Genomic DNA, 19,057 nt, shown 5'->3' on the forward strand with positions numbered 1-19,057 from the left:
CATCATACTTACTGTATACCCTCCATCATACCTACTGTATACCCTCCATCATACCTACTGTATACCCTCCATCATACCTACTGTATACCCTCCATCATACTTACTGTATACCCTCCATTATACCTACTGTATACCCTCCATTATACCTACTGTATACACTCCATCATCCCTACTGTATACTCTCCATCATATCTACTGTATACTCTCCTTCATACCTACTGTATACCCTCCATCATACCTACTGTATACCCTCCGTCTGCGTACTGTATACCCTCCATCATACCTGATGAATACCCTCCATCATTCCTACTGCATACCCTCCATCATACCTACTGTATACCCTCCATCATACCTACTGTTTACCCTCCATCATACCTACTGTATACCCTCCATCATACCTGATGTATACCCTCCATCATACCTACTGTATACCCTCCATCATACCTTCTGTATACCCTCCATTATACCTACTGTATACCCTCCATTATACCTACTGTATACCCTCCATCATCCCTACTGTATACCCTCCATCATAACTACTGTATAGCCTCCATCATACCTACTGTATACCCTCCATCATACCTGATGTATACCCTCCATCATTCCTACTACATACCCTCCATCATACCTGCTGTATACCTTCCATCATACCTTATGTACCCTCCATCATACCTACTGTATACCCTCCATCATACCTACTGTATACCCTCCATCATAGCTACTCTATATCCTCCATCATACCTGCTGTATACCTTCCATCATACCTTATGTACCCTCCATCATACCTACTGTATACCCTCCATTATACCTACTGTAGTCCCTCCATCACACCTACTGTATACCCTCCATCATACCTACTGTAGACCCTCCATCATACCTACTGTAGAACCTCCATCATACCTACTGTAGACCTACTGTATACCCTCCATGAAACCTTTACCTTCCAGTGGGACTTTACTGGGCTACTGGATGGCAAGTCTTGACAGAAGAGCATGGCTAACACACAGACATACGCATGCATTCACAGGGGAACACAAGCTGAGTGTGTCCTCTCTGTGGAATATGTGTGATGTCACCAGCATTCTTAGAGGATTGACAAATTACATAACAAGCAGGGCTTGTTTGGGGGAGGGGCTTTATTACTCCTGTATAAGTGGAGAAACATACTCCTCTGTACTTTATGAAATGGCCCTTTATTACTCCAGGAAAGTAGTCCTCAGCTCCCCCCAAAACCCCAAACAACTTCCTGCGGCTATGGGTCAGGGGTCAATTTAGAATCCAATAGTACTTAGCTCATATTAGCAGTTATCATCATATCACCTATTAGTGATCATGTAGTTATCACTTAGTCATAATTAGGTATCAGGTAGTTATCATTTAGTTATAGATTAGTTATCAGTTAGTTATCAATTAGTTATCATGTAGTTTTATTATAAATAGTCCACTGTAATACACTAGACCAGGGGTATCCAAAACTACCCTGGAGGTCCAGATTGCTACAGGTTTTCTGTTCTACCTGATAATGAATTGCATCCACCTGGTGTCCCAGGTATAAATCAGTCCCTGATTAGAAGGGAAGAATGACAAAATGCAGTCCAGAATATAATTTGAGAGCACGAGACCAAAGGTCTTTAGGTTGTACATTGTCTGCCATCTGGTGTTGGGATTCAACTATTACATCAGTGATAATCATGTCCATGTGCTGCTAACAGTAATGTCTCCAACATGTCCTCATCTTACAGTAAAACACCATATTACCAATAAATCACTTAACACGAGATGAATGTTAATAAGTGAGTTATAACATATTTAAAAAAAAAAAACAACTCTTAATTGACGGCTTACCAGCCCTTTATCCTTTTAATAAAACAGACAGGAAACAGAATTCTACTCATGTTTTATTATTACTAAGACCTCACTTCATACAGAGACAGAGAGGATGGAAGAGAGAGAGAACATCTGAGAGGTTTAGACCTCACTTCATACAGAGACAGAGAGGATGGAAGAGAGAGAGAACATCTGAGAGGTTTAGACCTCACTTCATACAGAGACAGAGAGGATGGAAGAGAGAGAGAACATCTGAGAGGTTAGGAACTCAAGCAGCTGGTGCACCCTGGTTGCCACGGGTTTCGATGAGCCAGTCAGCAAAGACACGTTTACCCTTCCCATCCTTCTCAAGGGGGTAAAGATATGGTTCCCTGTCTAATTTGAGAAGCTTTGCCGCATTTGTACCTGCCTGTTAGGAACAAAACGTAGAAAAAATGATTGTCAGATGATTCATTCACAAATTTCTCACACGGAATTGAACTGACATGTTCCTGTCAAAAACTATAATATTCATAGATGTAACTAAGGAGACAAGAACTAACAATCCTTGAGGTCAACATGGTAGTTTTGACCATTTTGAATCTAAACAGTTTGTTTACCTAAACTGTGTTTACAAATACTAGAGCAAAACAATGTTATAATTCAGGTTATCGTAGTGTAAAGGCATTTGAACTAAACACTAATATTCTTCAAGAATCAATGTTTAGATGGTCAAAAAGTGCCAGCAAAAATGAAAAGATGTGAAGGATTCATTGCCACAGTTTCTGATCTGACTATACCTTCAACTCTTTTTTGGAGTTGCTTCAAGATCTGACCACATTTATCTGGTTAACATCAAGGGACAGTTTTGACTGTTTTACATTTTCTCATTTCAGGTTTTACTATATAATTTATTCTATCCTATCCACATTCTCATCTGCTTGCATGCTCCTTCCCTATATCAAGGTGTTATGGTACTTCCCTTATGCACTAGGCTTTCTAACTATTACTATACCACAGGCCAATAGTCTGTCTAACTGTCTATCCTGCCTTATATCCACTATTAATAGTGACAGTAGTGGTAGGTGGATCGTTTGTCTAACAAGCAATCAATCGTACCACACATAAAATCATTTAAAACTCACCTATTTTCAATATGAATCCACAAGAACAAATACAGTAGGTATAGCTGATAGGCAGCAGAGAGGCCAGGTGCATCATTGTGCGTAAAAGAGCAGTGAGACAAGCAGTGATTTGAATGTTTCATTCATTCCATTTGGATCAGTTGTGGGTCTACTCTAGACAGTTTCTATGGTTTCGATAGGGACAGTAGCAGGCCAGTCTGGCTGTATTTTTACTTTCGATTCTGAGATGTGCTGTCTGTTGTGGAGCATCATTCTCCCAATTCGTCCTATAATAATGTGCACATTCATATGATCCCAGCAGGCACAGTTATTCAGCAAAGCGGCTATTCCTCGTGCACCTAGAACCTAACGCTTCAAAACAGTCTAAATATTTGTCATTTAACTTTAAAAACGTATTCCCTTTTTATATGTGACATAAACACAACCAGGTAGTCACAATGTTTAAATCTGATCAGGCTACTTCAAAAGTCTGTGTACATTCGTCCAAAATATAGTTCGAGGAATACAAACTGTGCAGCAGCCATTTGATGAATAGAAAGAGACATCTGTTACAAAACACCAACATGTTTAATGACATTCGGAGATTGTCAAGCCAAGCCTTCAATTCTGGGGAGGCCTACAAGCTAGGGAGGGATGTATTTTCTGTGTGTTTAGATTGACGTAGTCTATTGTGGTGTTGCTGAAAATGCAAACCATGATATTGAAACTCACGAAGCACGAAGTCGGTATGATTTGCTTATTGGTTGTGTGGTGCATTGGCACAGCAACCTGTTGATGGAAAACTTCAGGTATACACATTTTGGGTCTACCCAATATAGTACTTTTGTCATAACGAAATTATTCATTCCAATTGAAATTACTTTAGCTAGGAATTCAATTAGGAATCAAATGACATTACCTGTCTAAAGTGTTTTTCACCATAGCGGAGGTATGTGGCAAGGTGTTCACAATTGTTTTTTTCAGGATGCCATTTTCCACAATTTTTGTAGAGATGTGTAATATCCTTAATTATTTCAGCGTTATCCCTCTTTTGAAAGCCCTCTTCATCAAGATAATTATCTTTCTTATGTCCGGACTTGTTATCACTTAGCTTGCCAAATATGCAATTAGATAAGCCAAACTCCCGAAGCTTCTGGACGGGGACACCTGTCAAAGAAATAGGATTAAAAGGATATTATAGTCAAACACGGTCTTTTAGCATTTTGTTCATTTGTCCTCTCTTAATAGAATCCCCAAAATGTTACATGTCAGCAGTCGAGTTTAAGAGCGCTTTCAATACAGAGATGATGATGCAAATGATAAAATAACCCTTTTAAGAATACAAAAACCTCACACTAGTACTCCAGGAATCAGTTAAATGTAGTTTTTCATATTGACATGGAAACAAAAGATTCAGAAGAAAGGTTTGAGACCTAAACCTGTCAGCAAAAAAATTATATATACTTTTTTTTTAATAAAAAAAAAACGTTTTACCTGTTATATGAAATATATCCTGACCATCTTCTTTACTTGTTCCAGGGAATTGTGTGTCACCCACATAAATGGCATAGTGTGTGTAGGAATATTTTATTCCTTTGTGTGTATAAACAGGTAAACGTGGAAAGGCAATCATATCGCCAAATTCAAACTGTACAAATGAAATGAAGCAATGTTGTCAACTTTATTTTTCTTTCAATTTTTGCCCTGAAAGTAATAATAAACGTTTAGGATAATTATTTTGGAATTGAAACTGTTTTACCTTCTCTGCAGTATTTCCTTGTTGTGTCTTTGATGGAATCCCCTGTTTATATAACAGAACTATATATTTATCACCTGAGGAGAGCGCTTCATCCAATATAAAATATATCTTACTTCACATGTATTTCAGAAACATAAAGTTCACTCAGATATCTGCAATGTTGTATATTTTAAGCATAAACAGACAGGCATGTAAGTGACTGCAAGGGCATTAAAGATCATTAGAATCTGAATGCTCATTTTCTGAGCTGGTCAACATGTGAAGTGTCCTCGGGAAAGACCATTTCCCTCAGTTAAGCACCTTTTCCCTTTTTTTAAGTGGGTACACTCGTTCTACACTTCATGAAGTATATTAATGAAACACAAACTCATGAACACAGTAATCACAAAAGCTATCTTTAATTGAAATGAACAGTCTTTCTAGTCAGTAAAGTTAAGCAAGAAAATTATTTTACTGACTTACAGATCATGCTAATAGGGAGCTAATGTAACTGACAGTACATTCGCATACCTGTCACCTGCCTATTTATCTTTTTAGTTAAACACTAGTGAGACACAATTAATAAAACAGAGGTTTTAACCAGAAGTCACTTACCTTTCCCTCAACTAAGGTGATCAATTGAAGAAGTAAGATGGCCAAAATGAGGATCTGTTTCATTCTCATCATTGTCATGGAAGTCCAGGGGAAATGCTGGAAAGGAAGGTATTCAGTTAATGTGACAGGAGGGATAGTGGTGTAGGCCCAGTCCAGAAACAACCCCTACTACCGTTAGGCACTGATGGAGATCTGAGAGGATTGGACTGATGTACGCAATATGGAAAAGAGTTCACCTATTAATGCTTAAACCTACAGAATCTTTGCAGATCTCCACTAGGGTAGAATTACTTTCAAAGGTGTGTTTGATTTGCATAGCAACATGTCCTGGGTAGAGAGGGTTTACATTTGATTCAGAAAGGAAGGCGAGGTTTTACGTCAGTACTTAAATTGCCGCAATTCACCATGTGGCTATAGATTTAATGATTTCTATAGATTTAAGTGTAAACATCCGAGACACATTGCAGTTCAAATCAACACACATTTCTGAAGTCTTTTCAGTTTTACTTACTCAAAAGTGTTCTCAGGGCAGATTTATTCTGCCCCAAGAGCAGTTCTGTGCTGGGAAAACGTTTGAGTAAAAAGGCAATGAGCTATTTGCAAAAACATAGAGTGGAAAAACATCTGTAATGTTTGAATGCTAACTTAAACTCAAAATCAAACCAACATTCCAAAAGCACATTAAATGTAAGGGATCTTACACAGTTGATGATGCCAAATATTGTCCTTGAAGAAGCATTATCAAATATTATGTATAGATATGTTATAGGCACCCTAGAAACGTAATTACACTGGATTCAAGATTAAAGTACAGCTGAGACAGATGGATGAAGAAACACCCACTATCTCCATTCAATAACTGATGATCTCCTGAAGTTTCACTCACCTCCGGAGAGTAAGAGGATCTTGAGTTGAAAGGTGAGAGTGAAGGGTCTTCCCTGTGATGGTTAGAGCCTACTGAAGCTGGGAGAGGTGACCTTTTAAATCATGTTCTGACCAGACGCATGACAATGTACCCTCAGTCTGTGACCAACAGGTCCCTCCCCACCATAACACAGATGGGTTATCAGTCAGACTCATTTGTATGATGAAGAGCGATATCCCAAGAAGGCCAAAGCAATAAAAAACTGAAATCACAACAACAAAAAACATTATGAACAAGAAATGTAATTTATAGTCGGGAATCACTTTACAGACTGAATAAATGGATACCTATCCTTGATTGGCCCAAATTAATATCATCATTGTTGTATAGTCTGTTGTTGCACCATAAAGTGTTTAAAACTGTCACGAACCTCGCTGAAGAGGGTGCCTCTTCCTGTTCGGGCGGGGCTCGGCGGTCGTCGTCACCGGCCTATTAGCTGCCATCGATTCTTTTCCGTTTGTGTTTGTTATTGGTTAATTGGGTACACCTGTTTTGTTTTAGGGTTTGTTTGTGGGGTATTTAAGGGCACTAGGCCTGCTGGGTATTTTGTGCGGGCTTGTTAATTGTTACTCTGTGTTTGATGGTGTATTGCTTTTCGTGTTCTTTATTTATTCCGGTCTATTTTGTCCTGTTGTTTTTGGACTGGCAACTTATACGCCTTGTGTGTTGGCGTCATCATTTTGGTTGCACCGGTGAATAAATTTTGATAAACGACAGAACCTTGCTCTCTGCGCCTGATTCCACCCACCACTCATAGTTAATCGTAACAAAAACTAAAGTGTTTAAAATTTTAAAAGGCTAGTTCAGCGATTTTACACATTTACATTTTACATATTTATCTTGAAAGCAGTCTATGGACAAGGAATGACTGCAATGCAATCCACACTTTGGCTTTTTTTTTTTTTAAAAGGGATCATAATTCAGGAATGTACAATTACATGACCAAAGGTATGTGGACACCTGCTCGTGGAACATCTCATTCTAAATCATGAGCATTAATATGGACTTGGTCCCCCATTTGTTGAAAGCTTTCCACTAGATGTTGAAACATTACTGTAGAGACTTGCTTCCATTCAGCCACAAGAGCATTAGTGAGGTCGGGCACTGATGTTGGGCAATTAGGTCTGGCTCGCAGTCAGCGTTCCAATGCATCCCAAAGGTGTCCGATGGAATTGAGTTCATGGCTGTGTGCAGGCCAGTCAAGTTCGATCTCGATCTCGATCTCGACAAACCAGTTCTGTATGGATCTCGCTTTGTGCACTGGGGAATTGTCATGCTGAAACAGGAAAGGGCCTTTCACAAAGTTGGAAGAACAGAATCGTCTGGAATGTCATTGCTGTAGCATTAAGATTTCCCTTCACTGGATTTAAGGGGCATAGCCGGAACCATGACAAACAGCCCCAGACCATTATTCTTCCTCCGCCAAACTTTACAGTTGACACTATGCATTGGGGCAGGTAGCGTTCTCCTGGCATCCTCCAAACCCAGATTTATCAGTCGGACTGACAGATGGTGAGATGAGTGAGATGAATGAGTTGTTCGACGAGCAAGTGTCCACATACTTTTGGTCATGTAGGGAATGTTGCCATTTCTAAGACGTCACAGCTGATTGGTCTAATGCCAATTTGAGCGGACCAATGAGATAAGAGTTGATATCCACAGTGTGCGTATCCAAATGAGAATTCCTACACATCTGAGTGGAGAATTGAACATGTCCTGATAACATTATTAAACACTTGTAGCAGTAAAACTCAACAGACATAAGATAGTTAAATACTCGCAAGGTAATAAATGAATGAACAAAGGGCTTGTAAAGACATTTGACTGATATTTATTCAAATCAGACTCGTTGCCATAAATGAGGATAAACCATTACATTCTACTGTGGACTGAAGAGGAAGCCATGACATCTTTGTAAAAACCTTTTAGTTTGAGGTCTTATTTAAATAGATGAGTTAATATGTTCAGGGTCCAGTGTGGTTTAGTGTATCAGTTCCTGATGTTAACCTTCATAGTCCAGGTGAAGAGCTGAAACAGAATCAGACTCTATATACACTATTTATATACACTATTTATATACACTATTTATATACACTATCTATATACACTATTTATATACACTATCTATATACACTATTTATATACACTATTTATATACACTATCTATATACACTATTTATATACACTATTTATATACACTATCTATATACACTATCTATATACACTATTTATATACACTATCTATATACACTATCTATATACACAATCTATATACACAATCTATATACACTATCTATATACACTATCTATATACACTATCTATATACACTATCTATATACACAATCTATATACACTATTTATATACACTATCTATATACACTATCTATATACACTATCTATATACACTATCTATATACACTATCTATATACACTATCTATATACACTATCTATATACACAATCTATATACACTATCTATATACACTATCTATATACACTATCTATATACACTATCATACACAGGTTGTCAGTATACAGAACAATAACATGATATGTTACTTTGTGTTCTGTTCATCACCACTCTATAACTCTATTGGACACTGGTGTAGTGATATTGATCCTTCACATACTGTCCAGATTAAATTGTTACACATTTCACTCTAGAGTCAAGAACACAGAGGAACTGATGAGATTACCTGACTCCTCCCCAGAAGTCACAGCTGATTGGCTTAATACCCATGAGACATGACTAATTAGATGAGGGTTGATACCCACAGTGTGCATGTGTATGCAAATGAGACACATTACAGTACTGTAAATGTCTGAGTTCCAGGTTGACTACATTGCAGACGCATGGCAGATCTCACAACGCTTGGATAGGTGTTTAACATGTCACATACATACAGTATGATATAGTAATCTGTGGTCCATCTGGGGGTCTTCACTGATATTCAGACAAGACCTTGCAGGAAAATCTACACTTGAAAAATGATCATAGTTCTACAATCCAATACTTTCTTTAGAGAAGGGCAAAACTCAAAGAACGATACTGTATGTTTAGATATATACTCATATTTAAAATGGTTTGCCACTCATACAACCAAAATGTCTAGTGAGGTGATAAAGTATGTGAACCACTGCACAGTTTTCACTTCATTTTGTTGCTTTAGATTCTGAAATGTGGAAACATTTGATTTATTTATTCTTGTGATCGAACTACTCCACTCTTACCCAAGCGGCAGAAAAATCCCTTTTTCTTTGGCTGCAATTCTTACATGATGAAATATTTCAGGATATGTGCCATCCCTAAACTATTATGTCTGGTGCACTAAACAACTATATTTGATCATATTTTGTTTTAGAATTCCATGTTTTATCTCACTACTGTCAGTTGAGACCCCTCTATAGATAAACCTGCTTTAGGTTCTCTCTCATGAGATCCCTGATAATTGGTTGCAACATATCTAGTCTTCTTTGATTCAATTTTTGTTTTTAAACTCATTTTTATTAAATAGGTTATTCAACGTGCTTTTCTACCTCTTTTGTATATTTTATTTTATTTTTGTATCATTCAGTAATAAACATTGCATCATTACATTGAGCTAAAAACATGACATTGTAACTCTTATAGATGCATATTGTTAAACATTCAAATCCAACAGAAAACCGCCACAGAGGTTTATTCGTCCTGCTGATAAGGGCGGGTCGGTTGTACAATCTGATACGTCAGTCCTTATTCGTCCTGCTGATAAGGGCGGGTCGGTTGTACAATCTGATACGTCAGTCCTTATTCGTCCTGCTGATAAGGGCGGGTCGGTTGTACAATCTGATACGTCAGTCCTTATTCGTCCTGCTGATAAGGGCGGGTCGGTGGTACAATCTGATACGTCAGTCCTTATTCGTCCTGCTGATAAGGGCGGGTCGGTTGTACAATCTGATACGTCAGTCCTTATTCGTCCTGCTGATAAGGGCGGGTCGGTTGTACAATCTGATACGTCAGTCCTTATTCGTCCTGCTGATAAGGGCGGGTCGGTTGTACAATCTGATACGTCAGTCCTTATTCGTCCTGCTGATAAGGGCGGGTCGGTTGTACAATCTGATACGTCAGTCCTTATTCGTCCTGCTGATAAGGGTGGGTCGGTTGTACAATCCGATACGTCAGTCCTTATTCGTCCTGCTGATAAGGGCGGGTCGGTTGTACTCATGGATACGTCAGTCCTTATTCGTCCTGCTGATAAGGGCGGGTCGGTTGTACTCATGGATACGTCAGTCCTTATTCGTCCTGCTGATAAGGGCGGGTCGGTTGTACAATCTGATACGTCAGTCCTTATTCGTCCTGCTGATAAGGGCGGGTCGGTTGTACTCATGGATAGGACAGTTTATGTACATGAGTGTCATAGACAGCTGCTTGACAACACCTTTTACAAGAAACTCAGAAGTGACCCCTCTTCCCAATTACAGAATACTATCTTTACTGTCCTACATGGGTATTTAAGTTCTAGTCAGATAACCAAAAAAGAACATGACTTCAACACCCTAAAATTGCCACTTTCTATACTTTGCCGAAATTACACAAGAATGTTACAAAACCTCCAGGGCGCCCTATTGTAGCTGGCATTGATGCAGTAACGGCCCCTATTGTAGCTGGCATTGATGCAGTAACGGCCCCTATAGTAGAGGGCATTGATGCAGTAACGGCCCCTATTGTAGCTGGCATTGATGCAGTAACGGCCCCTATTGTAGAGGGCGTTGATGCAGTAACGGCCCCTATTGTAGAGGGCGTTGATGCAGTAACGGCCCCTATTGTAGAGGGCATTGATGCAGTAACGGCCCCTATTGTAGCTGGCATTGATGCAGTAACGGCCCCTATTGTAGCTGGTATTGATGCAGTAACGGCCCCTATTGTAGAGGGCATTGATGCAGTAACGGCCCCTATTGTAGCTGGCATTGATGCAGTAACGGCTCCTATTGTAGCTGGCATTGATGCAGTAACGACCCCTATTGTAGAGGGCATTGATGCAGTAACAGCCCCTATTGTAGCTGGCATTAATGCAGTAACAGCTCCTATTGTAGCGGGCATTAATGCAGTAACGGCCCCTATAGTAGAGGGCATTGATGCAGTAACAGCTCCTCTATCGACTTTTGTTGACTTTTTTATTAGACCACTCGCAGAACAGCTCCCCTCCTTTGTAAAGGACACCAGCAGTATGATCGCAGAACAGCTCCCCTCCTTTGTAAAGAACACCAGCAGTATGATCTCAGAACAGCTCCCCTCCTTTGTAAAGAACACCAGCAGTATGATCTCAGAACAGCTCCCCTCCTTTGTAAAGGACACCAGCAGTATGACCTCAGAACAGCTCCCCTCCTTTGTAAAGGACACCAGCAGTATGACCTCAGAACAGCTCCCCTCCTTTGTAAAGGACACCAGCAGTATGACCTCAGAACAGCTCCCTCCTTTGTAAAGAACACCAGCAGTATGACCTCAGAACAGCTCCCCTCCTTTGTAAAGGACACCAGCAGTATGACCTCAGAACAGCTCCCCTCCTTTGTAAAGGACACCAGCAGTATGATCTCAGAACAGCTCCCCTCCTTTGTAAAGGACACCAGCAGTATGACCTCAGAACAGCTCCCCTCCTTTGTAAAGAACACCAGCAGTATGACCTCAGAACAGCTCCCCTCCTTTGTAAAGGACACCAGCAGTATGATCTCAGAACAGCTCCCCTCCTTTGTAAAGGACACCAGCAGTATGACCTCAGAACAGCTCCCCTCCTTTGTAAAGAACACCAGCAGTATGATCTCAGAACAGCTCCCCTCCTTTGTAAAGGACACCAGCAGTATGATCTCAGAACAGCTCCCCTCCTTTGTAAAGGACACCAGCAGTATGATCTCTATCATTGAATCTCTTGAGCCTCTCCCTGAGAATACCTTGTTCGTGACTTTTGATGTTGAGTTGTTATACACAAATATTCCACAAGAGGGCGGTATTGAAGCTATGGAACATTTTCTTCTGCAACGTGACCCTAATGAAGTACCTTCCAGTGCATGCACTATGACACTGGCTGAAATAGTACTTGTACACAACTATTTTATGTTTCTAAATGATTTCTTTATTCAGACGATGGGTACTGCCATGGCTCCTAACTATGCTCATTTGTATCTGGGTTACATGGAGAAACAGTCTATTTTAAATCCTCTCAAAAATGTTTTCTTGCCTAACATCATTATTTGGAAATGGTATATTGATGATATTTTTGTTCTATGGAGGGGTGATGCAAAACAGATCCAGGCTTTTTATGCTTTTCTTAACTCCTGTTCTGAACATCTGAGATTTACTATGCAATCTGATACACGTCAAATCAGTTTCCTTGATGTTGTGTGAAGATAATGTTCTATCCACTGATCTTTACAGGAAGCCTACTGATCCTAACAGTTTGTTGGGGGCTGACAGTTGTCACCCACTTCCCTTGAAAAATAGTTTACCCTACAGCCAATTCTGTCCAATCAAAAGAATTTGCAAAAAGCAACATGTTTGGTCATATTCTCACAGGGCAGAAACCTCAGAGACCAATTGGTACACTCTGATTTACCACCCCAAGATATTGCTGAACAATGTGTATTTTTATCTTACCTTTATTTAACCAGGCAAGTCAGTTAAGAACAAATTCTTATTTTCAATGACGGCCTAGGAACAGTAGGTTAATTGCCTGTTCAGGGGAAGAACGACAGATTTGTACCTTGTCAGCTCAGGGGTTTGAACTTGCAACCTTCCGGTTACTAGTCCAACCCTCTAACCACTAGGCTACCCTGCCACCCCAGGGTAGCCTTTGCACCCCTACTGGATGGAAACTGCAAGTGTAATGGCTGTGCTCAATGCAATGGCACTCATAAATGTGGGTCCTTCAAACACCCACAAACAGGGAAACAGATCCCAGTCCAAGGTGTTATTACGTGCTCCACTAAGGCAGTTATTTATCTTGTAACTTGTCCTTGTGGTAATGATGTGGGTAAAACAAAGCGCGAATTAAAAGTACGTATCTCAGAGCATCGTAGCACCATTAGGTGCAAAAACTCGACTTACCCAGTTGCGGCCCACTTTTTGGAAGCAAACCACTCGATTTCGGCTCTGCGTTATATTGGCATCAAACATGTCACCCTCCCTAGGAGAGGGGGTGACCTCGACAATTTATTGTTAAAACGAGAAGCTGCCTGGATCTTTCATTTAAAGACCCTTGTTCCCTTCGGTCTCAACGTAGACTTTGATCTGAAGCCATTCTTGTGATTATTGTGACTTTGCCGTTGTAATTGTTTGTAAGCTTGTGCAGTCTAAAATGAATTTATGATCGTATGCTATCCATTTGTTGTCTGTGTGCTGTTCTTTGTATGCCATTTTTATATTTGAGAATTAACCAATGATATTAGGCCACACTTGGCCATGATTACAGACACCTGTGTGTCTTTTGACACTATATAAATGAGTCATCCTGCATTGTTTGTCATTATACCCTGATGAAGACAGCTTGTCTGTCGAACGTTGGACATTACATTTTTGCATCTGAGCTCCTAGAGTGTGTGGCTCTCCTTTATTTTCTAGTTTTCTACTCCGCTAGTCAGCACCTCGCCTTAATAGGTGTGCGTTTGTTTTTCTTCCAGGTTGATCGGTCTGTCAGACACTGTCCCTCATCTTATGGCAGGCAGCAATGTAGTGCACTGCCAACTCACAGCTCTCTGCGTCCTCCCCCAACAGGACGGGTAGCCTATCCTCATCAGAGAGGTCTTTTGTGTGTGGGAGCAGAGTGATGTTCTGTGTCTGCGTGTTTAGCGAGTCCTCCCACTCAGCACAGACTAGAGTTAGAGGTATAGACACAGAGCGCTCTAGTCTATTTCAGGCTCTGGATGTGCGACCTGCGCAACACTGCACACACTGGGACCAGAGTGACTCACCCACTCCTCCACACAATCATACTGCTGCAGGCACCCAGAGGAAGGCAGAAATCACACTATTAACTTCCACTATTCTCTCTCTCTCTCCATCTCTCTCTTTTGCTCTCTCTGTGTATCTCTCTGTCTCTCTGTCTCTCTCTCCTTCTCTCTCCATCTCTTTCTTTCTTTTTCTTTCTCTCTCTCTCTCTCTCACTCTCTCTGTCTTTGTTTCCCTCTCTGTCTCTCTCTCTGTTTCTGTCTCTCTCTCGTCTATTTGACTCCCTATATCTCTCTCTCTCGCTCTCTTTGTCTCTCTCTCCTTCCCTCTGTCTCCCCCCCTTCCCACTCCCTCTCTTTCTTCCTCTCTCTCTCTGTGTCTCTCTGTTTCCCCCCCTCTCTCTCTCTCTGTTTCTGTCTCTCTCTCATCTCTTTGACTCCCTATATCTCTCTCTCTTTCTCTCTCTCCCCTTCCCTCTGTCTCTCTCTGTTTCTCTCTCGTCTCTTTGACTCCCTATATCTCTCTCTCTTTGTCTCTCTCTCCCCTTCCCTCTGTCTCTCTCTCTGTTTCTGTCTCTCGTCTCTTTGACTCCCTATATCTCTCTCTCTTTGTCTCTCTCTCCCATTCCCTCTGTCTCTCTCTGTTTCTGTCTCATCTCTTTGACTCCCTATATCTCTCTCTCTTTGTCTCTCTCTCCCCTTCCCTCTGTCTCTCTCTCTGTTTCTGTCTCTCGTCTCTTTGACTCCCTATATCTCTCTCTCTTTGTCTCTCTCTCCCCTTCCCTCTGTCTCTCTCTCTGTTTCTGTCTCTCGTCTCTTTGACTCCCTATATCTCTCTCTCTTTGTCTCTCTCTCCCCTTCCCTCTGTCTCTCCCTCGTACTATCTTTCTGCCTCTCTCTCTCCATCCTGTCTGTAAGAAACATTAGGAACTAAAGAGGTCTAAATGCATTTTAAAGAAACATTGAAATAGGGTCAGAGCTAATCAGGGTCTGAGGCTCGACCATGTCTGCTTTACTAAAGTTATACCTAAAGGTCAGGATCATCACTAGGGAACAGGATTTTAACCCTTATGTAAAGCGTTTTCATCAAGCTGTCCCCTTTTGTTTATGGCAGATGGTCCAGCAAACAAGTGCAAATCTCATTTCTGGAAAAGGCTTCAAATACCGGATCCAATCTTGCCATGTCACATTAGATAGATTAGATATTTCTTATTGTCTGATTTTTACAGGTATTTGCTTTAGGTACAAGAAGATGCAGCGCGACACGGTGAGAGACATGGGTCAAACATCAAAAAACAAAGCTAGAAGGACAGTTTCAGGACTCTTACCCCCCCAAATACTCAATATTACACAATTACAAATCCCCTTAATGTCTCAGGTCCCTGAGTGTTGTACATAATGTTAATATACATCCCCTTAATGTCTGAGGTCCCTGAGTGTTGTATATAATGTTAATATACATCCCCTTAATGTCTGAGGTCCCTGAGTGTTGTACATAATGTTAATATACATCCCCTTAATGTCTGAGGTCCCTGAGTGTTGTACATAATGTTAATATACATCCCCTTAATGTCTCAGGTCCCTGAGTGTTGTACATAATGTTAATATACATCCCCTTAATGTCTGAGGTCCCTGAGTGTTGTATATAATGTTAATATACATCCCCTTAATGTCTGAGGTCCCTGAGTGTTGTACATAATGTTAATATACATCCCCTTAATGTCTGAGGTCCCTGAGTGTTGTACATAATGTTAATATACATCCCCTTAATGTCTCAGGTCCCTGAGTGTTGTACATAATGTTAATATACATCCCCTTAATGTCTCAGGTCCCTGAGTGTTGTACATAATGTTATTATACATCCCCTTAATGTCTCAGGTCCCTGAGTGTTGTATATAATGTTAATATACATCCCCTTAATGTCTCAGGTCCCTGAGTGTTGTACATAATGTTATTATACATCCCCTTAATGTGTCAGGTCCCTGAGTGTTGTACATAATGTTAATATACATCCCCTTAATGTCTCAGGTCCCTGAGTGTTGTACATAATGTTAATATACATCCCCTTAATGTCTCAGGTCCCTGAGTGTTGTACATAATGTTATTACTCACTCATTTTAATATCCATGATTGCATCATTATTTTACACAGTTAGTTACATTTGACTATTGCACATTTCCAGAATGAGTGAGTCCATCCCCATCCCCTTAATGTCTGAGTTCATTTAGTTCATTAATTAGGGTCAGTGCATGTGGCACAAATGGGTTTTTGTACATTATTGAGCAATGATACAAGGAAGAAGTGAAAGAATGAATCATTGAAAACATTCACATTTGCCCTCCACTGGTTACACCAACCACATCCTGTGTAAAAGCACAGAGAGGAAGTAGGAAAGGGTGACTACCTGCTACTAAATCTGTTATCTGAGACTAAATCTCTCAGATTGGGCCATGTCAGAAGACTTGCATGGATAGTGTATTGTGCCTGATTCACACAACAGGACCTAACTGTACTGGGTTGGTTCTGGTGTTTTCTTTTCACGTTGTCCTCTCCAGCATGGTGCCAGTCTGGTGGATGCGTAAGCAGGCCTGCCCAGTTCGGCTCGGCTTGGCACGGTTTGGCTTGATTTGGCCCGGTAGTGTAAATCAGGCATTGTTGAACTCAACATGCAGAATCAGTATTGAATTAGTACAGATACAAATATTGGACACAAAAATGGGAGATGAGTCACGTTAAATACTTTCCCCCTGGTAATTACAATTGCTAAGACACTTGTAATGAAAATGGGTTCCACTTGATCTCCATCTTAACCTCATGAGCACAACATAATTATTTTTTGTTAAACTGTAAGTCAAGTCTCATTGCTTTCACACACAATGCAAATGCTTAGCACATTTTTGCAAAACAGCAAACACAACTCTTAACAAAAGAAGCAAAACTCAGTTGAGTTTTGACAAACAAAATTAAAACATCTGGTCACAGCTGATACAACTTACTTCCATGAATGTGGACCTCTTCTGCACGTGTGCAACACTTCTTTGCACAATTGTTCAATCAGCAATCATTCCTTATTCATGCTTAAAAGAGGTCTCCTCTGAGTTGCTGTTTGCAAGAATGGACCAAGTAAGAGGCCAAGGGCAAAGACAGAGGAGAAGTAGAGGGGCCCATAGAGGAAGATGGTTCAGCTCTCAGTTCAAATGGAATATTTTGGATATTGTTTCTGGATATTGATATTGATATTGACAATCTTTCTGCATTGGTCATCTTTGGTAAAATGATTTTAGGACAAAAGAATCCAGCCCATGCTGTGATAATATGTTTACTTGCCTTTTATGGTCATTCTATAATCATAGTATCAACAAATGGGCCAGACATATAAAAGAGAGTTAACCATGTGAGAGTATGTTGATAGTATTTATTGGGGCGTTGTGTAACAACTGATTGAAATCACTTTTCATTAGATAAGTTGTATGTTTTGATGGAGGTAGTTGATTTTGTGTCATTTATTTAACGTTTCGAGAGTCAATGCATTTTGCAAATGAAATGTCTTTTTTATTGTGAATTCTGTTTGGACAAAATGTGCTCAAGCAACTGAGAGAAACTGTAATAGCGCGCTGTAAAAATATGACTTTCTAATGTCAATAACATCACATGTCAGGGTTATTAACATCATCTGGGATGTCCACGTGCTTGTTATCAGTTATCCCTTATCACTTATCCCTTGTTATCACTTATCAGTTATCCCTTATCCCTTGTTATCAGTTATCAGTTATCCCTTATCACTTATCAGTTATCCCTTGTTATCGGTTATCGGTTATCCCTTATCACTTATCCCTTGTTATCAGTTATCAGTTATCACTTATCAGTTATCCATTGTTTTCTTCTGTTCACCTTCACTGTATTCACTTGTTGTTGAACATGCATCTTGTCTAGCCTATTACTGTAAAACGGGTTCATTATACTTTTTTAAAGCATGCATTTTTCAAGGTTATTTCCTTGGAAGTTGGATATATATCGAGAGAGAGAGAGGACTGAGACCTGATCAAAACAAACCACAAGAGGAGGAGACTTATTGCCACCATATTATTGATGTTTTCACGTGCCAACTTTAAGTTAATCATTGCTATTCAGGTATTAGTTTCTTGGTGAACGTGTACATTGTTTATGAGACTATTTTGAAGCAGTCAAGTTATTTCCTTATGGCAGTTGTTAGGACAGGCAGGGTATATAGAGAGGACTGAGACCTGAGCAAAATAAACCACAAGAAGAGAAACACAGTCGAGACAAACAACCAAGACAACAAGAATCCAGCATTATCATCAATTTTCTTCCAGTCTAAGAATGAAGACAGCGGCGCTTCTGCTTGCCTTATTCTTCTGTCACCTGTCAGTGGCTCAGCTTCAGGACTCTGACGAGATCAGAGTGAATGACATCACTCAGCAGCTAGACTACCAGGGAAGAGAGAGCAGAGCCAAAGAGATTCCTGCAGAGGAACAGGCAGTCGAGGCAGAAGCCACGGTGGACAGCCAACAAACCTGCTAGTCCAGCATCTCCTGTGTGCTAAGAGAGATGTGAGCTGCAACGGCAGAGCAGAAAGCAGAGCTGACAGCAGTGGGAGCTAAACTGAGAGTCAGGTGGAGGAACTGATCAGAGACCTTCAAGGTAATAGATTGAGATCCACACAGATGATACGTATGACTGTTTATTCAAACTCAGATGACTGTAAACTAGCAGCACATTTGCTGAGTATGATAGCAGTTTTTCTTATATAAATCGATGTCAACTTTTCAACTAACATTAGATAATTCTGTAACAACTAAATAAGTGGAGAGGAATTGATGTAAAGATCCCACCAGAACATGGACTTTAACCCAGTGTTATCATGGATATATTATAGGTAGACAGGTGGCTTTTTTAGCTTCCATCAGCAAT

At 40.2% G+C, this 19,057-nt stretch overlaps 1 protein-coding gene across 1 annotated transcript; it reads right to left on the reverse strand.

Annotated features, from left to right (window-relative positions):
* Nucleotides 1-2,006: 2,006 nt before the first annotated feature.
* On the reverse strand, nt 2,007-6,250 carry LOC112238604. Its single transcript, XM_024407166.2, has 6 exons — nt 6,170-6,250; nt 5,284-5,379; nt 4,690-4,731; nt 4,425-4,578; nt 3,850-4,097; nt 2,007-2,236 (listed from the first exon to the last, which is right to left on the reverse strand). The coding sequence occupies exons 2-6, from the start codon at nt 5,359-5,361 to the stop codon at nt 2,096-2,098; spliced, it is 663 nt and encodes a 220-aa protein (XP_024262934.1). The 5' UTR covers nt 5,362-5,379; nt 6,170-6,250; the 3' UTR covers nt 2,007-2,095.
* Between the last annotated feature and the right edge of the window lie 12,807 nt (nt 6,251-19,057).

This window comes from Oncorhynchus tshawytscha, linkage group LG10 (genome assembly GCF_018296145.1).
Source record: "Oncorhynchus tshawytscha isolate Ot180627B linkage group LG10, Otsh_v2.0, whole genome shotgun sequence".
In the NCBI taxonomy this organism is placed as follows: domain Eukaryota; kingdom Metazoa; phylum Chordata; class Actinopteri; order Salmoniformes; family Salmonidae; genus Oncorhynchus; species Oncorhynchus tshawytscha.

What these genes read in the sequence shown, in the direction of transcription:
- LOC112238604 (XM_024407166.2), bottom strand. Translation starts at nt 5,361, where the DNA reads ATGACAATGATGAGAATGAAACAGATCCTCATTTTGGCCATCTTACTT. An exon ending in TCACCTTAGTTGAGGGAAAG is followed by an intron (nt 4,732 to 5,283) that starts GTAAGTGACTTC and finishes TTATATAAACAG; the next exon opens with GGGATTCCATCAAAGACACA. An exon ending in GTGAAAAACACTTTAGACAG is followed by an intron (nt 2,237 to 3,849) that starts GTAATGTCATTT and finishes TGTTCCTAACAG; the next exon opens with GCAGGTACAAATGCGGCAAA.